The following is a 23,118-nucleotide window of genomic DNA, read 5'->3' as shown; positions in this document are numbered from 1 at the left end:
TACTATTGGCTGTATTATGTAACAGGTGCCTGGGGTGCAAAAAGGTAATGATACTTTCACACCTTTTCTGCACCATCCTCCCATCCTCCCCCCACACACAGAGACATACATTCGTGACCGAAATAAAGACAAAGAAGAAGAAGAGATAGACAGTGCTTGACTGCTTAAATGAGAGACTGAATAAACCAAAAAGAAATATGTAAAAAGTGTTCCCAACGCCTGAGCCCCCGTGTGTATATGCTACAAAACCTACTAGCGGAAAAACCAAAAACTCCTAGCTGCTAACCAGCTGTTCCTAACTCTCGACAAAACATAGAAAACCCCAATTTTAATTAACCCCTCTGGCGAATCTAGTGTTCACCGGACTGACCGCTGGGGACCTCACCACCCACGAATTGCTTCTCTGGTAATGACTCCCTCTCGCCGCCACCCTCGCGTAGGAGTCCCCCTTCAGGATTGGAATCACCTCGTCGCTGGTCCCAAAAGCTGCGTGCTTCAGATTCGCCCCTGTCGACGAAATCTCGTCAATGACCCCGAATTGAAATTCCTTTCGCTTCAGCTCCTCCGGGAAGGGGTCGCCCCCGAGGCACACGCCCTCGTATTCCTCCACGAGCCGATCTATAGTACGGTTCCGGGTCGTGACCATAATCTTTGAGAACGTGGTGTCCGAGGTGATGCCATTGGAGCGCAGCGATAGCCCGCCGACGACGATGCATGCGAGAGCCATTATGATAGAGATGGCATATCCACCCCATAAACTGCTAACCTGGTACCTGAAATTATTCTGGGTGTGGCGCATGACGCAGGGTACGGTCTTGTTGTAGCTGATTCCCAGGTAGTTCTCCGACAGCAGGGAGATGATGATTTCCTCAAAGTATGTCTGGAAGGCGTTGCGCAGGTCGCGGCGGGCAAGGGCGCTGTCCGGATTGACGAGCTTTGTCTGCGAGATGAGGGAGAATGTGCGCACTTGCTCGGTGTAGTTGTCTTGCGTGATCTTGCCCACGATCTGCTTCCGGGCGAGCTGGCCGAGGCCGTGGTAGACGGCGTATTCCTTGTAGGTGGGGTCGCTAGGATGCACCTCCCGCTGTTGCGGGTTGATTGAGACGCCGTTTGAGATGTTGACCTGCTTGTTGACTTGGACGTTGTTGATGTATTCAAACTCAATGTCGTAGCGGGCCCGCTGTAGCTCGCACTGCATGAGATGCTGGTTTAGTTTAAAGGGCCAGCTTGCATTATAACCCTCCGACTCGGGAGAGAGCCGGTTGGTCGTGTTGGTCACCCATCCCATCCATATCTTTGGCTCGTTGTAAAATATCCCCTGGCTGCCAATATCGTTTGAATCATAGCCTTTCTGCGGCCGCTGGTAATCAATGCTGTCCTCGTCCATGAAATACATCTTGTTCCCCTTTGGCGCCAATGAGTCGTATGTATCGTTCTCCGTCAACGGGTTCAGGTCCTTGGTTAAATCCGCCCCTTTCTTCATCGTACAGTTATACCACGGGCCATCGAAAAAAAGCTCCCAAGTGCAATTGAAGCCCATGCACGGCGAGCGCATGGGAATAAACGTGTGCGACATGGTAGTTAGTGTAAACAGGCGTACAGCATTGAAGCTAGGCTGGTCGAACCACTCTATCTTGTCCTCGACCTTCGCCTCGTATGTTGGCGTGACGTTCCAGAAGGCCAATGATTCGCCAGCCCGGAATCGGGGTTTGCGCCAGTCGTTGATGTTCTCGGATGTGAAGTTCACGGTGTGCACCTCGCAGCTGTTGTTTCCGCCAACGATGTATGCGAGCTCGGTGGTGAGTGCTGCGGGGGACAGGACGGAGGCAAGTGGGATAATCCTTTTTTCATTTAGGAAAGCAAATAGTCAGAATTGCCTGTGGCTTTGAATTTGTGATATTTGTATATATATGCGAAAAATGATCATTACCAGGTGATTATTGCCATTGCAGTGGCTAGCTTGGCTTTCTTATAGATTTCGAGGGTAAAGAAGTGTGTAGGGTCCTCTACTACCGCAAATAAGCTATCAATGCCCCGCAGAGTAAGTGGCTTTCGCCGCATGGTATCCCAGATACGTTGTCTGTGAAGGGAGAGGTGAGAAACTGTTAGCGTGAGCCCGACAAGTAACACCTGCGAGGCAGCCAACAGGCACAAGCACATGCATCCCCACGCAACCACGATGCCCAAGGCAAAGCTGGCAAGGAAGGCGCTTGAACAAACCTGTACGCAACCACCACGGACCCCACCAACATGGCTTTCGTAAAGAACGCCAATGCTGTTCCAATTCTCATCATCGTCAACTGATCCTTCGCTTCCTTTCCATTCAGCGATTGGTAAAACAAGTGATGCGCGAGCGCCCCCAGCAGCCCCAGAAACAGCAGTGTCACCATTGACGACGGAAGAAACCAATGTATCTTTGTTCCCCACATCATCTGCATCTCCTTTGACCTAATCCTCTCCAGCCTTTCCATGGAACTTCCTCCAGAGTAACTCGTTTCCACCGCTGTGTTGGTGCTTGGTTGACTGACGCTCCGGGACGGAATCGAGCTATATCCGAATTTTGTCCTCAACGCAGGCGGGGATCCAGGCGTGAAGAACTCTGGAGCAGTGGTTCCTGGGCTGGTAAGGGGAGAGAGATTCCCATACATTTCATAATCTTCCCGTGGTCGTGCCATTTCTACCGTGCTCGCGCTTTCCTCTTTGTGGTCAGATTCCTCACTGCCAGGAGATCAACGAGTGGTGATGGCTTTAAGAGAAGGGTCTTGCGGTTAGTACGCACACCACTGATTGCTTGTGCTATCTGGCGAGGAATATGAATGCAGGATAAGAGCATATGGTGACAGAAGTGGGGGTTTATTCGTCGAGCGAGCAGTCAGTTGCTTGAGCCGCAAGAATCGGCTTTCAGAACCTCTTTATTCTCTACCACCTTAGAAAAACGGCAGACGAAGCAGCCAGTTCAGCTGTACTAAAAAGTGTGTTAGTCAGGAACCCCGGTGATATTAAGGTGTGTGTGGTTTCGAGTAATAAACTCTAGAGCTATATTGGCAAATAGAGGGGTGCTTGTGGCGCGTTCTGCCCTATGGAAACGATGATCAAGCTTCAGCCAAACAAAGGTGACCATCCCCCATCCCATCCGCCCAGCGTATCATATAAAGTGACGGGACTAGAAGCACAGTGACAGTACGGCTATTCGGTCAACAATGTGTACTTATGACCGGTTCTCTCTGCTGCAAAATGCCGTTTCTTTATATGTATGTACATCCGCATGTGATTTCCGCAAGTATTATTGAGCGGTGAGGTAAATATTCATTCATTTAGACCAAACGGTGTACAGCCAAAAGAAACTGTGTCTACAGTCAAGATACTGCTGGCAGAGCTTGCTTGACCTATGATAGGCACGTACGTACTCTATGTATTTAACAAAATGATTGATGTTTTCGATCCGGATTCCAGATCCTCAGCCCTTCAGATGTGTCTAAAAACGTACGCACAGGGCTGAGGCTGAATAAAAGAAGATGGTGGGGAAGCTTGTTCACGTGTGGTGCCAATCTCTCATTGGCCTGACCAGGGTCGTTTAGCGAAGAACCCTAACCTTCGTGAAACCGGCGGCTGCTGCATACATAGTGTTTTCAAGAGAGATATGGATCTGCCCCACCAGAAAGGACTCATCAGGGGAGATTTTTCGTGGAGACAACTGCGCGGATGATGATTGTCTTGACTGCGCGCAGGTGCAATGATACTTTATTGTTCTTCACTTATCCAAATCGAGTTGAAAAATCTACAGTTTTCCTCATCCAAAACCCAGTGTGGGGCGTCATTGATGCCAGAGACGTTGAAATAAGCTCTGTACGAGAGGAATTAGCTGCGGCATCGAAAATCGGTTCGAGCTTGGCGGCGTTATGTAAGGGCGAGACTATGGAAGGTCAAACATCGGCCAATCATGTAAATGCTTGCTTGACTAAGTTCGATTAGGGCTAGTGCCTGCTTACCTCCCATTGAACATTACGAGTACAATATTTGTTATTTTAGGCAACTGTCGACAGTGCAAGTTAGTTGCCGGGAATCCATGTGTTCCCCGATGTGCTGGTATCTCTAGAACCAGTAGATTGTTCTAGACGTGCGATGATCATGATCATGGATGAGAGCGAAGAAACTTGTACCTGGGCCCTCTTCGCAATTGTGTGAAACAGTAAGCCAGGGAGTGTAACATAGGAATAGATACATGTATCAACGAATCTCAAGAGGGTGGGATTACGACCGGTACGTGGTACCGTAGACCGTGATTCTTCTTGAACCACTCAGTCCCTCAAGATGCGAATGATCTTTGAAAGCTTATATTGGCTGAGCATTATCCTTGAAGACTTGAAGAGGTACCTTGTGTACCGGAATATGAGCTCATTTATTAATAGATTGCAGATAACGATGTCGGTTCTGGCAGAAACTCGGAAAAAGCGTTGGCAAAATAACCTTTTACCCCGAAGGCTAACCAGCGGGGCTCAATATGGCCGCGACCACGCGGACGAGTACTACGGCATCGTAGAACAGCATAATTAAGTGTGGCGGTTCATATCCGCGAGAAAAGCAGGAAAATAACTGCTTAAGCCACACCGCCACGTTATTCTTTACCCTGGATACCGTAGCACAGCATCCATAGTTCCCAGCTAAATGAGATCGCATTACGTCTGTACCACTAATCGTTATCACGGGTTTTGTCAGTGTTCGTATATTCGGATAGCATCTTTAAACATAACGCCAGTCGAATGCTATGTTCTTACCAGCCTGTATGCATCTATCCATTTCGCCGACAATCAAATCTTCCAAGCCCACCCAGTAACCCCTTGGAGGTCTGGGGTAAGTATATGACCTATTTCTTAAGCCCTCAGACAGCAAGTTTACTCGTCGTTTCAGTACTCTTCACGATCGACAGTGATACCAGTTAACTGCCAAGCCATCACATGCAGTCATGAGAGATCACTCACTGTCATCGTAACACAATGTTCATAGTTTAGGCAAGGCAAAAGGTTTGACATCAAGCTAAGAGTAAGATAGAATGCGAAGGAATTATCAAAGGTATACATATTGATGCTGACAGGGAAATTAAAGTATAAGCCACCTATTCCACCACTTTGACCGCGCACCATTACTGTCTCGGGCCACGCCCACACAAATGCAATGATGACAAGGTGAGACGAGGATAGCTAGAGCAGACCCACTTTCCGGGTCTAACTTTCAATCAGGTACAGTCACGCTTCGAAAGTCTTAGTGAGCTACATGTAATATTCCCTCCCCCTCCCAGTCCCGGGACCTCCTACATGTATTAGACAATTGCAACAATATATGTATTAACCCAAGATCACTTATAATATCTTTGTTCTAAAAAAACGAAACAAACGGCAAGGAGATCATCAAGATAAGAGCATTGTCCTGATATGAAAGATCTTCGAAATCACTAACACTTTCGAGGTATATCCCCATGTATTTACGTATCATAATATTGTATCATTTCCTAAACTCAAAAATCCCAAATATCCAAATATCAGAAAAACAAAAATAAAACTCCCTCCTTAATACAAATCCCCGCAAAACATGAGTAATCCAATCCGTAGGCTAACCAAAAATTAAGCAGATCATAAAATAAATAATACAAGAAAAGGAGAAATAAAAAGAAATCTCTATCGTCCACCAATCTGTCCCTTAGGAATAGGCGAAATCCAAGAAACACCCATATTTACGCCAATGCAAATGGCACCAATGATCATGATGACTTTGTCATATTGCGTACCGTTGTAGCGGAAGATAACAGAAAAGATTACACCACCAAAGTTTCCAGTTGCACCAACGACACCAGAGAGGATACCTAGAAGAAAGACAGTCAGTACAAGATTCCTGGGAATGAGAGATTGAATGCTAAACTCACCATTGGCAAATGGATGCACATGAGGCACGATGGCAAAGTTTGCTCCATTAGCGGCATCCATGAAGAACGCCAATCCAGCGATCAGCCCAAACATGGTGGCCTCACTCTTGGGGTTGAGGATTCCAATCGCAAGGCACATGGCACCCTGGGAGCATCCTACGAAGATCAACCACCATTTCTTCACAGAAACACTGTTTGTCTTCCTGTACAAGATGTCGGCAATGATTCCACCGGCAGGTCTAAAGAACACATTGAGTAGCCCAAACATCGCAGCCCAGCGTCCAGAATTGGTTTGTCCAAGGTACGGGAAGTTCTTGTTGTAGTAAGCACCAAGGATCGAGTTAATCGCAAGTTCACCACCGAACGAGCAAGCATACGGTGCAGAAAGCATAAGACACTGCCACGAGAAGATGACTCTAAGGGCCTCCTTAAATGTTGGCTTGACAATGACTTCGCTTTGTACAATCAACTCGATGTCCTGGCTGGCGGTGGCGTATTCAGGGTCGGAATCCTCGGTCTTTTTCTTCTCGTCAAGAGACTTCTTCTCTGGGACCTCGTACTCGGGGGTGTTGGAGATCTTTCCGGATGCGTCGACGATAGTGCCAGAGAGGGTGGTGTTGCTGGAGGCGGAGGCGTTTTGAACGGCGTTGTGGCGGTCGGCCCAGGCACCGGTGGGAGTGTCCTCACAGAAGAAGAGCATACCGAGAGCGATAGACATGATGAGGATGAAGGGGACAACGAAAGCGACACGCCATGCTTTGTGAGGAGTCAGGCCCTGGTCCTTAACGAGCGAGTCGAAGAGAGCGGGCATGATGAAGCTAGTTTTATATGTTAGATACATGCACCATTTATTGAAAGTATTGGAGGAAACTCACTAAGTAATACCACCACCAGCGTTTCCAATACCGGCCATCAGGGCATTGGCAGAGCCGACAACATTCTTGTCGAAAAATCCTGTCGACCATACTTGGCAAGGAACGAACGAGGCACCAAGAATACCGACGAAAAATCTTAACGTAAGAAGACCAGGTGCATTTGTTACGAGTCCAGCCATTGCAGTAGGAACAGCACCCGCGAGAAGAACACCAGCAAAGCAGAGTCTTGCTCCAAATCGATCACATAGAGGGCCAATGATCAGACGGACAAGAAGACTATTTGTGTAGCCCACAGTTGTTAGACACTGTAGGTGGTTTGATATTATATTCTTGGGATTTATGAGAACTTACGTTGCCACAAGAGCGAGGACATTTGAGTTAGCAACCTCATTTTGTGTGAGGTGAAGATCGCCCTTGATGGTTTTTGTCATCTGTACAAGGGTTTTGTTAGGAATTGCTCTATCATTATAGGGGATATTCTAAAAACTTATGGTTACTTACCAATGGTGGAAAGGCATACCACGATAGGAACGCAATCATAAAACCAAAGGTTGAGAAGAAAAAGGTCCGACCATAAGGATCAAAGGGGTTCAGTACGGGGATTGATTGGGCTTTGCGGTTGATCGGGTTAATGGCCGGGGCCTTCCAGAGTAAGCTAATCTGCATGGTTGCGAAGGTCTATATTGAGGAAGAGAAAAAAGACAACTGTAGAAGTAGAATTGTAGAAAAGGATGTTGCTTCTTCTTTAAGTCAGATAGATGAGACTTCTTTCTTGATGAAAGAATAGAATGCAATGATGAGGAGTTCAGACTCGGTTCTTTCAAGCTGGCTATATAATCTTGAGACCAAAGCTAGAGTTCCGGATTATCCTCTCTTCTTTATCAGTAGATAGGGCAGATCAGGCCTTGGTATTAATTGGCAAGCTGCGAGACGATAAATAAAAACAAAGCCTCCTTCCCCCCACCAGGGTACTAGTTCAAGATACAGCTACTGTGGTAGTAAAGGATTCTAAAATTGTTTCAAATTCTCGATAGTATTGAAATGTGTATCTTCTTCTGCACCAAAGGTACTGACCTTCAATCAACACTGACCCCCACAGGCACACAGAAATCCCCAAAACCCAGCTGATAATTAGACTTACCTACACTAGTAGCTAGCAGCACTTTCTGCACAATTAAGAAAAGGGCAGTATTCAGGCTAGCCGGTCCGAGAAAAAGACTTTTGCAATAAATGCATGCAGCAGAAAACGTCCTTTAATTTTCTGTAAGTCTGTTTCTTTCTCCCTGATGTTCTCAGAATCGCCAGTTTGTGGTAGTAATTTCTGATTTGTTACACGATCTTGACGTTTTTTTCTTTTTGTTACTTTAAATTTTGACGCCAGAGCCTGTATGTCGTCGTACGTCGGAGCCGGTATTACCCTTCTCCGGTAGTAGTTGTAGCTGCAGTTGCCTTGTCTCGTTGGTTCTTCCCTGGGGGTCTCGCTTTCCAATGACGATAACCGTATATTCTCCGTTCGTCGTTCGCCACAGGTGCAAAGAGTAGCAATAGTGTCCCGATCTGGGTCAGTAAGTTATAGGAGAACTTCTCCGCGGGAGTGCGAGTAGGTGCGGCGACTTGAGGTCAAATATATTCGGTCGCTGTCGGGAGGTTGACTTTGATTGCTGGGATAACCAAGTAGGTCGGGATAACCAAGTAGGTCGGGATGCCGCAGCAGGTTGATAAGGGTGGGATTTTTTCTCTCCTCGATCCTAGTTTGGAGACTGGGGGTCATCCCGGTCCCTTTACTTTCTTATTCCTTCCCCCCACCTGGGGGGATGGTCCTGTTTGGGTTGACTGGAGGAGGAGGATTAGGGGAGATTGGGCAAGGTTATTGGTGGCTTTTATTAGCCTGTACGAGGTATCGTTGGCGGAATGTGAGATATTGCGCAAGTGATCGAAGAGAAACCGATGATTTGAGTAGGTCCATGAAGCGAGGTGGTCACTGCTCAGTACGACCTACAAGGGAAGACTAACAACTTCAAACAAGGGAAAGCGGTATTAATTCTCATGGCTAGAGGCGCTCTCATTCTTCGTGGCATGAGGGCCAGCACAAAGGCTCGTGGGGTAATGATCGTGCTAGTAGGATTCAGCGCTCTTTGTATTAAGGGCATGAAGTACATGTATGTATACACTCGTAAGTACTGTCCCTCCATACGAATTTCTGTAGTATCATATATGCTTGATATGATGATATTTAGTACCTGACATTGTAGTTGCAGTTGTTTGTGTTTACCAAAGAACGATAGTTACATGTATGTATTGTACATATGTCTATCAAGCGAAACATCTCAAGACTCAAGACCTGCAGCGGTCTTGGACCCGGCTACTAATCAGAGATTTCAGCCACAGAACTCGCGTCCCTACAGGCTACAACAAACGGCACAGGATGGATCAACACCTGGAAACCTGTCCTTGGCTCTACATGTAGTCAATGCCATGCCACACCTTATCACAACCTCCGACCTTACCGAGCCCTGTCAACTTGCATCGATATTGATTCGAGGAATGGATGAGACCTCCAGCATTCCAAACGCTGCTTACTCTCTCACCCGTATCCGCGATCATGGATCGAATCGTATCTCGCTCCCCCATCTCTCCGTGCTCTTTCCCGCGGAAAAAAGTACCTACGTGGGGATGGATAGGCATTGATACGGGGAAAGCAGGAACACATCCCGAGTTTGGAACCTACCAGTCCAGCTGGGGAACACAAGGGTAATAGAACCGTAGAAATATTACCCTTGCCCATTACGTGCAAGAACAACAGTAAAAAACACCAGAACTTTCCCGCTTGTGGTAGAGTATGTGGGAGTCGCTCAGCAATCATTGCTCTTCACTTAGCACACTAAGTTAAACTGTTAGTAAAGGAAAACGAGAGAGCTCCACTTTACTACATACATACAGAGACTTAGCCCGCTCTTTCTAAATTCAATAACGTGCTCGGTGGGGGAAATACATAACCATGTCAACGCTCCAGTTTAAGACGCAGTTCTTCGACCTGTTCCTCAGCTGCCTCTCCTACATTAATATTCTCACCCTTCTACGAATCTCAAAATCCTCGTTTCCCGAAACCGCCCAAGATACCACGCCTATTCCCACGACAGCCAGTGACAACACTACCACCACGAACACGGCAAAAATGAACACCACTACCGCAACAACACCCAAAATACAGAGCCCAATAAACCAATACTTCCCACCAAGTCCTCCGCGCTCAGACAAAGGGGACAATGACGATGAAATTCAAGAAGTCGAAGTCCCACTGCCACCGCCGTCAATCAATCCAACAAAGGTTTTAGATATTGATCTCGGAACACCAGATTCGCATGTTCCAAGAGACCCTCGATTGATCAGATTGACGGGCGTGCACCCATTTAACGTGGAAGCCCCCTTGACGGCGTTGTTTGACTCTGGTAGGTATTTACATTTTTCTTTTCTTTTTTATGTGCTGGGCATATGACCATGTGGCCATGTCTCAACACTCGGATCCTGTGAATGCTTGGATGCCGTATTTAGGGGATATGTAGAGTGCAGTTAGAAGTATATAGAGACTGACATATCGATTGTAAAGGCTTTTTGACTCCCCCTGAGCTGTTCTATGTTCGCAACCACGGCGCAGTTCCAGAAGTCCACGATGAGGATATCATGGATTGGGATATCTCAATTGAAGGGTTTGTCCCCTCTAAAACTGAATTTTCAAAGCCATAGCCATATATCTAACATATCCATGTTTAAGACTGGTCGAAAACCCCATGACAATTTCCCTACGCCAGATCCTCACAGACTTCGAAAATGTCACCCTCCCCATCACGCTTGTCTGTGCCGGAAACCGCCGGAAAGAACAAAACATGGTCCAAAAGTCCCAAGGTTTCTCTTGGGGCGCCGCCGGCGTGTCGACCTCTCTTTGGACCGGACCACTCATCAGCACACTCCTAGCTGCTGCCAAACCTCTCCGACGTGCTCGCTACCTCTGTATGGCCGGCGCTGACGACCTCCCAAACGGTAAATATGCGACTAGCGTCCGCCTCTCACACGCCACAGACCCGAACCGCGGGATCATGCTGGCACATAAACAGAATGGAGAGACGTTGAGGCCAGATCACGGGAAGCCGCTGAGAGTGGTAGTCCCGGGAATGATTGGTGGACGATCAGTGAAATGGTTGAAGAAACTGGTGATTACAGAGGAGCCATGTGATGGCTGGTACCATATTTATGATAATAGGGTGCTGCCAACTATGGTGACTCCGGCGATGGCGAAGGAAAACGTAGATTGGTGGAAAGATGAGAGATATGCGATCTATGAGCTATCCGTCAACTCTGCAGTTGCGTACCCGCAGAACGATGAGAGGTTAGACGTAGAGGAAAGGAAGGAGGAGATGTATACAGTCAGAGGATATGCGTATGCCGGGGGTGGTAGAAGGGTCACCAGAGTGGAAGTCTCATTGGACAAAGGCAAAAGTACCACACCCACACCCCTAGAATCAATTAGTAGTATCAAGTAACTAACACAAGACAGCATGGGCTCTTGCACCAATAACATACCCCGAAGATCAATATCGCTCCGCCCCTGACGCCCAAACCCTCTATGGCGGCCGCCTCGACATGAGCTGGCGCGATGTCTGCTTCTGTTGGTGCTTCTGGTCACTACCCGTCGCCGTGAGCGCCCTTAGCACCGCTGACGATATCGTTGTCCGTGCTGTCGACGAGAGTCTCGCTATCCAGCCCCGCGATACATACTGGTCTGTCCTCGGTATGATGCATAACTCATGGTTCCGTATTGCAATCAGAAAGGAGGAGGATGGACGTGTACTATGCTTTGAGCACCCAACGTTGCCGGCGCTGATGAAGGGTGGATGGATGGAGAGGGTCAATAAGGAGGGTGGGGATCTTTTGGACTCGAACTGGGGCGAGAGGACAGATACGGGAGATTCGGAGGCCGTCAAAGAGGTCAAACAGAGGAAGAAGGATGTGGTCAAGATGACAAATGATCAGGTCAAGAGGATCATCGACATTGATGAGCTCAGGAAACATGATCAGAAAGAAGAACCGTGGTTTGTAGTCAATGGAGAAGTGTATGATGGCACTGGATTCTTGGAGGGACATCCGGGTGGTGCTACAAGTATCATTGCCGCTGCTGGGTTGGATGCTACTGATGAGTTTATGGGAATCCGTAAGACCTCAATTATCAACTTTTTACATGGGCATATTCAACTAACACCCGAACAGACAGCGAAAATGCCAAACTAATGATGCCAAAATACCACATTGGCTCCCTCTCTGAATCCTCTCGCCTCGCTCTCCTTGAACAAGGCAACGCAGACTCTACTTCAGATCAATCAACGGGTACCTTCTTGAACCCTCGAGCATGGTCTAAGGCCACCCTCATTGGCAAGAAGGTCGTTTCATGGGATTCAAGAATCTTTACCTTCAGTCTCAACTCCCCAGAACAAATCCTCGGACTGCCCGTCGGCCAACATCTCCTGATCAAAGTCAAAGACCAAGTTACAGGCGAGGTTATCACTAGACCATACACACCTATGTCTACGGACGCGGAGAAGGGCGTTGTGCATCTTCTCATCAAGATCTACTTTGATACGCCTACCACAAAAGGCGGTAAGATGACTATGTCTTTGGATAAATTATGTATGTTTCCCATTTCTAAGCACTCAAATACATATTCTGACATTTTTTTATAGCGATGGGTCACACTGCGGAGTTCAAAGGTCCCATTGGTAAAGTCATTTACCAAGGCCACGGAAACCTCACAATCAATGACGCCCCCAGAAACGTCGACTCATTCCTCATGATTTGCGCCGGCAGCGGTATCACTCCCATTTTCCAGGTCCTGCGCTCCGTGCTCGAAGACAAGACCGACCCCACACAGTGCGTCGTGCTCAACGGAAACCGTCTAGAAGAAGACATTCTTTGCCGGGAGGAACTGGATGCTCTGAACGAGGCAAATGGAGACAGGTGTGAGCTTGTATACACACTCACAAAGCCGGAGAAGGACTGGAAGGGCAAGGTTGGGAGAGTAGACGAGGACTTGATTAAGAGATTTGTGCCAGCGGTGAAGGATGGAAAGAGGCCATTGGCACTGATTTGCGGTCCTGAGGCGCTGGAGAAGAGTGTACACGGAATATTGAAGGGCATGGGATGGGAAGATACGGATATGGTGTTTTTCTAGGTTTTCTTTTGGAAAATTAGGTTTTCTTTCTGGGTTTATTGGGATTAGCGATTAGGACATTTCTTGTATATTTCTATTACTTTGTTTCTTACTTTGTTTATTTCAATATCAATTTTGGTCAAGCCAGCGGCTTCATGAGAATCACATAAACATTTTCATCGCTATATTTGTGAACACAGTGAAATTGACTTGTGAAATGTATATTAAAATTAGACATCCTGTCTTCCATTAGTTGAAGAACCTTTATCCGTGTGAATTTCACCACTACATATGTTGACTTAAAATTAGGTTAGATATTAACCTTTTGAAACAACTCAAAAATATCAAGGTGAGTAAAACTTTAAATTTGACATGTCTCGTGTGCTCTAGTGTACGTGCGTAACTTACATCGCACCACCTAATTATAAGTATGTCCCTCTGGGACCATCGTGGGACCTGACATGTGGGCACTTGGGCCATCGTGACCCACTGCATCTAGTCTTGTCCACATCTCGATACATACAATACCGCCATCCATAAAAAATATCTTCAGCCAGAGCTCCAATCTTGGTCTAGGCCCACGAAGCAATCCAGACTTCAAGGACCCTAACCCTGGCACTTCAGCTGAGCCACAGATTGGTCTCGTGCATTTAGAGGGAGGAGCCCCCATCGGAAAGTTTTCTATTGCGTTTTATACCCCACGTTAGCATTGAAACGCTCAGTGCATTGATCCGGTCGTGTTAGATCGGAAGATGGGTTTTAATCCGAGAGACTGCAGACCAACCCACCAAAGAACTGATCAGATACGTGGGGCTTTTTGATATAATGGACATATGTAATTGCCGCCGAGCATGGGGAACTTTATTTAGACCTTTCTGGGTACCTGGTCAGCAAGTCCCCCTTCTCCTACCGATTCCGATTCACGATTTCGATTTCTTCCGGGGGTGGGTAGTTTCGAGTGATGGATGCTGAAGCAGCCTGTCTGACAAGTCAATCGGTGTGAGCACCCTCTCTCCACCCCGGGACGGGGCATAAAACACGTAACAATCAACTTAAGGATTGCAAAACAACCTGGCGTGGGGATGGTGTTTTCCCTATCCGCGCTATTTCGTCCAAGCTTGAAGCTAGGCCGGAAAAACTGCTAGTAACAAGCCACCGGCGCCTTGGGTTTTCGTGCGAGCTAGTGCGGGAGCTCCCGTGGTCTCCGGATCCTACTAAAGGGGTCGTGGGGATCACGGGGGAACAGGGTGAAGTGGGGGAAATGATCATAAAGTCTGGTGCGTTCCTGTTGCTTCAGAAGATGGCACTATTTGATTTCACGATCGAATTGACTTTCTTTTTTTCCAGTTTTCCCTCGATTTACAGAAGTCTTTATGAGCGGAAGTCCTCAAGAGCCAGTAAGGATTTCCTGCCGGAAAGGGCGCTTGACGTTAATATCAGAGTTGTGATATACAGAATCCTGATCAGTGGAAAGCACTCGGCATCAGCTTTCATGTGGCGGTACCGAGTGAGAATTCATGAGCCTCACAAATATTCATTTACTTTTCCCGGTACTTTTTTTTCTCTCTACCAAGTAGAGAACTGCTTTTTCCTACTAGAGTTAATCCGCTATCTAGATTTCCATCCTGCGACTAGATCGACTATCGGAATAACCTGGCCGTTTTAGTGCCAAGGTTTCCGCGGAACAATTCTCCGGCGCATCTTGTTGTTAGTAGGGGAACCTCGGGTCGGGGTCGTCGGGTCCGCCGTTGAAGCAACCTTATCTGATGCTTGGCCATGCAGGGGATACAACATCTGCAGTTCTACCATGTATGAATCTGACATGACCCCCAACACGCAACCTTGATACTATCCCGGGTCCGATAAGCTATAGCACCTGTACCTATGCAGAATTTCTCCGCGGGGTAAGTCTCCAGCGTATTGCCCCAGGGGTACATTGTAAAAGTATTCTAGACATGTAGGGCTTTGCAAGGGGATATATGGATATAGGATGCATATGGGGTAGAGCCGGCTGCCCGGAAACGAATTCAAGGGCGGTTTCGGAAAGCATGAGTGTCTCTGTAGATTATCTGGTAGGGTGGGCACGGTACTTGTGGAGTAAGTCTCCAAGGAAACCTAACACTCCCGAACGGTGACAGCAGTAGAATAAAAAACGGGTGGTGAATAAACTAAGTGCAAGCTCAAATGGAAATAGGGCGATCCTTATTGGCTGCGCAAATCTTGGTGAAAAAACACCTGCAGATGATTGTGATCGATAGTGAATAATTGTAATTGTAATAGCACGGAAAAAGCTTGTGGCGACGGTGTTTAATTAAAAGCTATCGTCGCCTGGTTCTTCATTTTGAAGATCCATAGAACTCATAGTGTTCAATCCAAACGCTTTTGACCGCCGAACCCTCACGACGAGATATACCCTAAAAGTCGTTCTCGTGGCTTACCTACTAGGAACCGTTCTTTGTTTTGCAGTATTCGCACTGCTTTGCTACCGCTACATCACTACAAAAGTGGTTCCACCACCAAAAAAGCCCATCATGGAAACCAGTTCGAGCAGTACAAAATTGTCAACCGCTGACGCGGAATCCTCATTACCACTTCCAAAACCCGCAACCGGGATGGAAACACCAGAAGAGTTGGACGTAATACCAATACCACAGCTATTGGGTCGCGAGGGCGGTAGACAGCGTATTGTGGTTGTTGGGTTGGGGATGGTTGCTATTGCGTTCATGTAAGAACACCCACCACATTAATAGGTCGATGATTCAAAGAAAGAAAATCTAACAACGCCGCAAAAATACAGTGAGAAGATCCTAAAACTTGACGCCGAGAACAAGCAGTACTCCGTTGTTGTAATTGGCGAGGAGTCTCACGTCGCATACAACCGTGTGGGCCTGACCTCCTTCTTCGAGCACCGAAAAGTCGAGGAGCTTTACCTGAATCCCCGAGAATGGGTATGCGCATTCCTAGTAGATCTCAAAATAGTTGTTTCTTCAAATACTAACCCGAATTCCAGTACGACTCCCACCCCGACGTCCTCCACCACAAGCTCAACACCAAAGTAATCTCGATTGATCCTACTTCCAAATCCATCACTACCTCCGCAGGCTACGACGTCAGCTATGACCTGCTCGTTCTTGCGACCGGCTCCGACGCCGTGGTCCCCACTTCTACACCGGGTCACGACAGCAAGGGCGTGTTCGTCTACCGCAACATCGACGACCTCGAGCGACTAATCACCTTCTCCGCCACTGTCCCGGGCAGCACTGGTTGCGTTGTCGGCGGTGGATTGCTGGGTCTGGAGGCTGCCAAGGCTATGATGGATCTGGAGCAGTTTGGGTCTGTGAAACTGATTGACAAGAACCCGTGGGTGCTGTCAAGACAGTTGGACCAGGACGCGGGAAAGCTCGTTGTGGATAAGGTTACAGAGCTGGGTTTGGACGTCCTGTCGTGCAGGAAGATCAAGACTATTAATGTGGACGAGGAGGGGAACACGAAGAGTGTGACATTTGAGGATGGCAATACCTTGGAGACGACTTGCATTTGCTTTGCTGTGAGTACCAGAAACCGAAAGCTGTAGTTAACCGGGTACTGACAAGGAGTAGATCGGTATCAAACCAAGAGACGAGTTAGCAGCGTCGGCTGGTATCAAAACCGCCGGAAGAGGTGGTTTCATTATCAACAAAGAGTACTACTCCCATCCTCTAGTAACCAGACCAATGATCGATCACTAACCATGATTTTCCGATAGTGTGGAAACCTCCGTCCCCGGAATCTACGCCATCGGTGAATGCGCCTCATGGGAAAACCAAACATTCGGGCTGATCGCTCCCGGTGTTGAGATGGCCGATGTCCTCTCCTTCAATCTCTGCAAATCTACCCTCCATGGGCATTCAGAGACACCTAAAGCATTCCGCCGCCCCGACTTGTCTACCAAGCTAAAGCTCCTCGGTGTCAATGTCGCATCCTTCGGCGACTTCTTTGCGGATCGTGATGGTCCTAAGGAACTTCCTGGACGTGACTCGCTCAATGAGGCCGCTGAGAGAGGGCCAATGATCAAGGCACTGAGTTATAAAGATCCCTTTGAGGCTGTGTATAAGAAATACATCTTCACCGCGGATGGAAAATACTTGCTCGGAGGTATGATCATTGGTGATACCAAGGACTACATCAAGCTGGTGGGGATGGTAAAATCCAAGAAGGCACTTGAGATGCCACCATCTCAGTTAATTCTGGGTGCGAAGGCTGATGGCGAAGATGATAACCCAGATGATTTGTGAGTTTTAAGCCTTTTAGAAAATCGGTGTTACTTGCTAACGAAGGTGTGATATTGCAGGGACGACGACACCCAAATCTGTTCTTGCCACAATGTTACGAAGGGTGATATCAGTAGGGTGGTAAAGGACGGCTCCTGCAAGAGTCTTGGTGAGGTGAAGGTATGCACCAAGGCCGGTACCGGGTGTGCTGGTTGTATGCCTCTTGTGCAGAGCATTTTCAACGCCGAGATGAAGGCAATGGGTGCGGAGGTTTCAAATCATCTCTGCCCACACTTTGCCTACTCCCGTGTTGATCTCTTCAACATTATCAGCATTAAGGTTAGTATTCCGTGTCCATATGAAATACCAACGCCTAAGTTAACACCTCGCCTAGCAACTCAAAACCCTCCCTGAAGTCATGCGCGAATGCGGAAGGGACCCCGAATCACTCGGTTGTGAGGTCTGCAAGCCCACGCTCGGCTCAATCTTTGCTTCCCTCTTCAATGAGCACGTAATGGACAAGAACATGCACATGCTTCAAGAAACCAACGACAAGTTCCTGGCAAACATCCAGCGCAACGGCACCTTCTCAGTCGTCCCCCGCGTTCCCGGTGGAGAAATCACTGCAGATAAACTCATTGCTATTGGAACTGTCGCTAAGAAGTTCAACCTGTACTGCAAGATTACTGGTGGTCAGAGAATCGACATGTTTGGTGCCAGGAAGCAGGATCTGGTTGACATTTGGTCGGAGCTTGTGAAGGCGGGCATGGAGAGTGGACATGCTTATGCTAAGAGTTTGAGAACTATCAAGGTAAGAGCCACTTTAGTGGTTGCTACAGATTGAATTTTGTATACTAACAATTCTGTAGAGTTGTGTTGGAACCACATGGTGCCGATTCGGTGTCGGTGACAGTGTTGGCATGGCCATCAGACTTGAGGAAAGATACAAGAGTGTCCGTTCGCCCCACAAGCTAAAGGGTGGTATATCCGGTTGTATCAGAGAGTGTGCCGAAGCCCAAAACAAAGAGTAAGCCCTCGTCCCAAATAAGCCTCAACTTCAAGGTCTAACTACCAATCTTTATAGTTTCGGATTAATCGCTACTGAGACCGGATACAACATCTTTGTCGGTGGTAACGGAGGGTCAAAGCCCCGCCATTCCGAGCTCCTGATTAAAGACTGCCCCGTGGAACAGGTCATTCCCATCTTGGACAGGTACTTGATGTTCTACATCCGTACTGCCGACAGACTCCAGCGGACAGCACGCTGGATGGAGAATATGCCTGGTGGGATTGGATACCTCAAGCAGGTCATTCTCGAGGACAAGCTTGGTATCTGTGCCGACCTTGAGAAGCAGATGCAGGAGCTTGTAGCTTCGTACTTCTGTGAATGGACAGAGGTGGTGAATGATGAAGACCGACGAAAGTAGGATCCCTACAAGACTTCACCTCTCCCTGAGTTTTTTGAACCATACTAACGAGAACTTTTTTAAATCGTTAGGCAATTCCAGCAATTCGCAAACACTGGTGAAGCTAGTGATCCCATCGAGATCATCACCGAGCGCGAGCAGTCCCGCCCAGCCTACTGGCCCAAGGATTCCGTCAAATACGACTTCAAGAACCACCGGTGGTCCAACCTTGCTTGGCAGCCTATCCTCGAGGCATCACACTTTGCCGCTGCCGATAACTCGTCTACTCCTGTGACTGCTGCAGTCAAGCGTGGCGATACCCAACTTGCCATTTTCAAGGTTAAGGGTAAATACTACGCTACACAGCAGATGTGTCCGCACAAGAGAGCCTTTGTCCTCTCTGACGGTATCATCGGAGAGAACATCAACGATGGCACCGAGCAGGGCAAGAAGAAGAAGGATATGTGGGTCTCTTGCCCATACCATAAGAGGAACTTTACTCTTGAGGGACAGACCCCCGGTGGCTGCAGCAGTGATTCGGAACTCAGCATTGCCACTTTTGAGGTAGAAGAGAGGGATGATGGATGGGTTTATCTGAAGCTGCCATCAGTGGCAGAGTTGGACTCACTTTTGGGTACCGAGAGATGGAAGGTAAAGAAGGAGGAGACTGGGGATCCGTTTGCGGAGATGGATCGGAAGTCATGTAACACTAAGGGGAGGAAATCTGTGAAGCCTGCATTGTTTACGAACGGTGTTAAGGCAGAGGTGAAGACGAAGAGCATTGACTGGTAGGATATGGTCTGGCGGGTGGACGGGCGTTTTCTCTTTTAATTTTTGGGACTTGCATTGAAACGGTTTTCTTTTTTGTATATAAATATTTCAGCATACATCATACTACATAGATGAACAATGGGTATTTCGCGTGTGTATTAGATCCAAAGATTCGAAGTTATTTTAGAGAGAATTACTGAAGCATCTCCGACTTGGTTGGGGTGGTTGTTTAATGATACCCCCGGTTGAATTGCCAATGATGGTTGCCACCAGTCTTCAGAAGGGTCAATGATTTAGTTGACATGATTCCTTGACTACAAAATCGCCCCCGACTACTACTCCCGATGCTCTAACACGGCACCTTCAAACATGCGTTCGAGGTATTGCCACTCTCCCTCCACTTTCCTTCGGACATGGATGAACTAAATCTAACATCTTGTCGTTGTTGGTTGCCAGGGGGTTTACCGTTCCCCGCAATGTGGTTTACATTACAGACAACCTAATATTAACCGGACCGTCTACAACACTAAAGGACATCGGCAAAATTTAAATAAAAACTTTGATTTATCCTCGAGCGATGCTACTAAAAGGGCGAGAGAGGTCTAGAGGAGATTGAAGGAAAACACAAAAACACAAACATACAAACGTTAACGAAAATACTACTAAATTAAAAGAGAGATAAATAAATAAATAAATTGAAACTACATGTATATATACATACAGATTATTACATACAAATAAAGCGTATTGGGTGGCAAGTCTCCTCTCAATCCCTCGGACAAAGCCCAGAGATCAAGGGGGGCTATATAACACCCGCAGCGAGCCTACAAAAGGGGTGGGCGAGGGCAAGCAGAAACCTAGCTCAGGGGGCGGGGATGGGAATGGGGGTTGGGTTGGGATAGGCGGGGCGCCGACGGGGAGCAGGAACACAGGCGGCGAAGGCAGGCCCACAGAAACCAGTTCACTTCTTCTGGGCCCTCGGTATCACCCAAAGCCCGGAAGAAGCAAAACGTGTTAACGTAAAAAAGCCCTCCCTCCTTCATATGAAGGAGAGAGGGCAAGCACAAACCTATCTAACGCAAAAAAGCCCCCCCTCCTTCATACGAAGGAGGGAGGGCAAGCGAACAAAACGACTTAACGCAAATCGGCCCCACCTCTCTTCTTGTGCACAAGAAGAGAGGCAGAGGCCGACTTACAGTCCTCACCCCACTCCTTCCATCCCCTAGAGGGGGGGAGGAGGGGGAGGAGGGGGGTCACTCACCTCCCTTCTATCCCCACAATGGAGGAGAGGAGGAGGGAGAGGACAAAGGAAAGAGGGGCAGAAAGGGAGAGAAATATCTCCAACCTCCCCTGTTGGGGAGGAGGTAGATGACGACTTAGAACAGTTTATATTCGAGTTTCGCCGCTCTGCCCTAAGGTAACTTTGGTCTTGGCGTTCCCGCTGCTGAAATCAACGAGTGAGAGGGAATGATCGGAAACCCTCGCGGACGAGATCACAACCCTGGGTGCATCACCAGCACAGCAACGGAAGTCTCGATCCGATACAGGTATACAAACTATCCAATAAAATACTGCAATATGCAGACACCCCTCGAAATAAATACTCCGCTCAGAAAACTAGCGGCCATCGGATTAATCAAAGTCATAATTCCATACCACGAGCCCTGTTATCCGACTGCCCCATAATCCCTAGGAGTTGAATAACACAGTACCAAAAGGAAAAAAAAAAAAACCGCGGGACTAATCGATCAGCACCGCATGCGGCGTGAGGAAAATATTTCTACGGTCTACACAGTATTACTACGGTACGATGGCTGTATACCGATCTAATTCGGCTCACAGGAAGCTTCAATCCGCCAACCATTGGCACATCAACCAAAACTAGACGGCAGATATCAACGAAGGTCATCAAGTTCTTTACTTGAATTCAAAAGGCGTGCTCCCACGAATAATCTGCATTTTTTAGGCTTCTGCCTGTTTACCACCGGTACATTAGCCACATTACCAACAACCGGAAAAGAATATTTTTCCCCGGCTGGTATGTACAAGTCGCCTGGTGGCAGCTTAAGACCTACCCATGATCTCCCTAAAGATTGCCTCTACTCGGGTAGTGGGTATGATACCACACGATTCCTACCCATCATAGCCTTATAGACTTTCTTAGGCTGACGTATTGTTTGTTCTATCAGAAGTCCGAGAAGCCCGGACCAAACCACGCCCGCCGAGGAAATCGATAGGTTGAGCTCCGGAATACCAGTATCTACCACGAATCTTAAGCTACGATAGTAAAGTACATTCTCTAATTTCTAGGCTTTTAATAAAGATAGGGAGCTCGTTTTTGTCGATCTCATATGCATCCCAAATCTCAGTACACGATTGCAATGAGAGGCAGTGAATATAGCACCACGAATTCGCTCAAGATGAGCAGGACTATAAAAGGCTCATATGGCACCTAATTCCTCCTACTCGACTCGACTTGAAAGGGCTCGAAGGTTCAAGGTGGCCTCTTATTAGGGTTAGGGTGATTATTCTTAGGGTTAGGGTTCGGTCTCTACATGATTGGTTGGTTAATTCGTTAAGCCCAGGTGCCATATACGGGTTTTCCAAGCTGTGCTATGCGGGGGAATAATTCCTACATATCTCGAGCTTCCAAATTAGAGCATCTGAAGGCTCTCGAGCCAACTCAACTCGTTGTGGTAGCTGCTCGTCGAGGGCCTCGGGCGGACTTGTCTCCTCAACCACACTAAGTAAGTTTCTCTAAGTATCCATGAGAAAGACGACTAAATGAGAAGAAGATATAGCGGGACTCCAAGGGTTCTGGCGATCTGGTCGGTCGATGGTCGAGCGGTCGGTGGTGGTTGAGGAGGGGTGGGTAATTTTTAAAGGATTACCAGCCCCTAGGATCCTCGGTATGCACTCAGAAGCTAAGAAGGATATAGCTACATACGTATACATAGAGTAACAGCGAAGAGAAGAAAGTGATAGTTTCCGAGGGCTAGGAGAGGGGGGCAAGAGAGAATACTTCGTGGAGATGTCCGGAAAAGAGAAGCACACTAGAGAAGGACATGAGGTGCTGAAGACTTGAGCCGATAAGTACTTGTACTTGCACGTACACTCCCAAACTTGTTCACAGCCCTTCCTACGGCGAGTAGCGAGCCCTCCTATGGGGTGAGTACGAGACTAGCTATTACACCATCATCATAAGAAGACATCAAGCTTCATAAGCCAAGGGGTGGGAGAAGAGGATGAGAATATGCGATGAATACTTACATGGCGAGAGGGCTTTTAGATTAGATCGAACTACATACATGTAGTTGTGGAATAAGGCTGCGATTCTTATACACACAAAATTAAATGCAAGACGTATGATACACTCGAGCTCAGCGCAAAATCACTTTTGTTACCCTCCCTTATTTCTTCCCGTTTCAGGTGGGTTTGGTCCATGGCCCAGGTAGTCTCCTGGGTGGATCAGAACACATTTATGGCCTCTCGCATGACACGAAGCCTGGCCCGGCCCGGCCCGATGCATCCACACCAGCAGACGTCATGTTTGGCGACTACATGGCGCTACATGTACCTTCAAGCATCCCTCATCTATCAACAAGCGACTCAGTTCTTACCACTCCTCGATACTGCTCCTCTCAAGCCTATTGTATCGTCCTTTTCATCACTGGAATCACACACAAGGTGTACCCGACAC

At 47.7% G+C, this 23,118-nt stretch overlaps 4 protein-coding genes across 4 annotated transcripts; 2 read left to right on the top strand and 2 right to left on the bottom strand.

The window, feature by feature from the left end:
* Positions 1-328: 328 nt before the first annotated feature.
* On the bottom strand, positions 329-2,675 carry H6S33_010065 (uncharacterized protein; the record flags this gene model as incomplete). Its single annotated transcript, XM_044841409.1, has 3 exons — positions 329-1,841; positions 1,931-2,080; positions 2,221-2,675. 3 exons carry the CDS (start codon positions 2,673-2,675, stop codon positions 329-331), a joined length of 2,118 nt encoding a protein of 705 aa, XP_044697208.1.
* A 2,997-nt stretch (positions 2,676-5,672) lies between these two features.
* H6S33_010064 (uncharacterized protein) lies at positions 5,673-7,458 on the bottom strand (the record flags this gene model as incomplete). The annotated part of the gene is made up of 5 exons (XM_044841408.1): positions 5,673-5,857; positions 5,918-6,735; positions 6,793-7,068; positions 7,144-7,223; positions 7,294-7,458. 5 exons carry the CDS (start codon positions 7,456-7,458, stop codon positions 5,673-5,675), a joined length of 1,524 nt encoding a protein of 507 aa, XP_044697207.1.
* Positions 7,459-9,790: 2,332 nt separating this feature from the next.
* H6S33_010063 (uncharacterized protein) lies at positions 9,791-13,012 on the top strand (the record flags this gene model as incomplete). The annotated part of the gene is made up of 6 exons (XM_044841407.1): positions 9,791-10,241; positions 10,400-10,499; positions 10,565-11,286; positions 11,345-11,998; positions 12,055-12,471; positions 12,525-13,012. 6 exons carry the CDS (start codon positions 9,791-9,793, stop codon positions 13,010-13,012), a joined length of 2,832 nt encoding a protein of 943 aa, XP_044697206.1.
* A 2,510-nt stretch (positions 13,013-15,522) lies between these two features.
* H6S33_010062 (uncharacterized protein) lies at positions 15,523-19,439 on the top strand (the record flags this gene model as incomplete). Its single annotated transcript, XM_044841406.1, has 10 exons — positions 15,523-15,716; positions 15,789-15,939; positions 16,002-16,538; positions 16,591-16,673; positions 16,737-17,261; positions 17,322-17,580; positions 17,636-18,052; positions 18,111-18,268; positions 18,326-18,664; positions 18,740-19,439. 10 exons carry the CDS (start codon positions 15,523-15,525, stop codon positions 19,437-19,439), a joined length of 3,363 nt encoding a protein of 1,120 aa, XP_044697205.1.
* Positions 19,440-23,118: the final 3,679 nt, after the last annotated feature.

This window comes from Morchella sextelata, assembly GCF_020137385.1.
Source record: "Morchella sextelata strain SCLS chromosome Unknown scls_4, whole genome shotgun sequence".
In the NCBI taxonomy this organism is placed as follows: domain Eukaryota; kingdom Fungi; phylum Ascomycota; class Pezizomycetes; order Pezizales; family Morchellaceae; genus Morchella; species Morchella sextelata.
The sequence above is the reverse complement of the archived record's forward strand: the minus strand, read 5'-3'. Positions and strand labels throughout refer to the sequence as shown.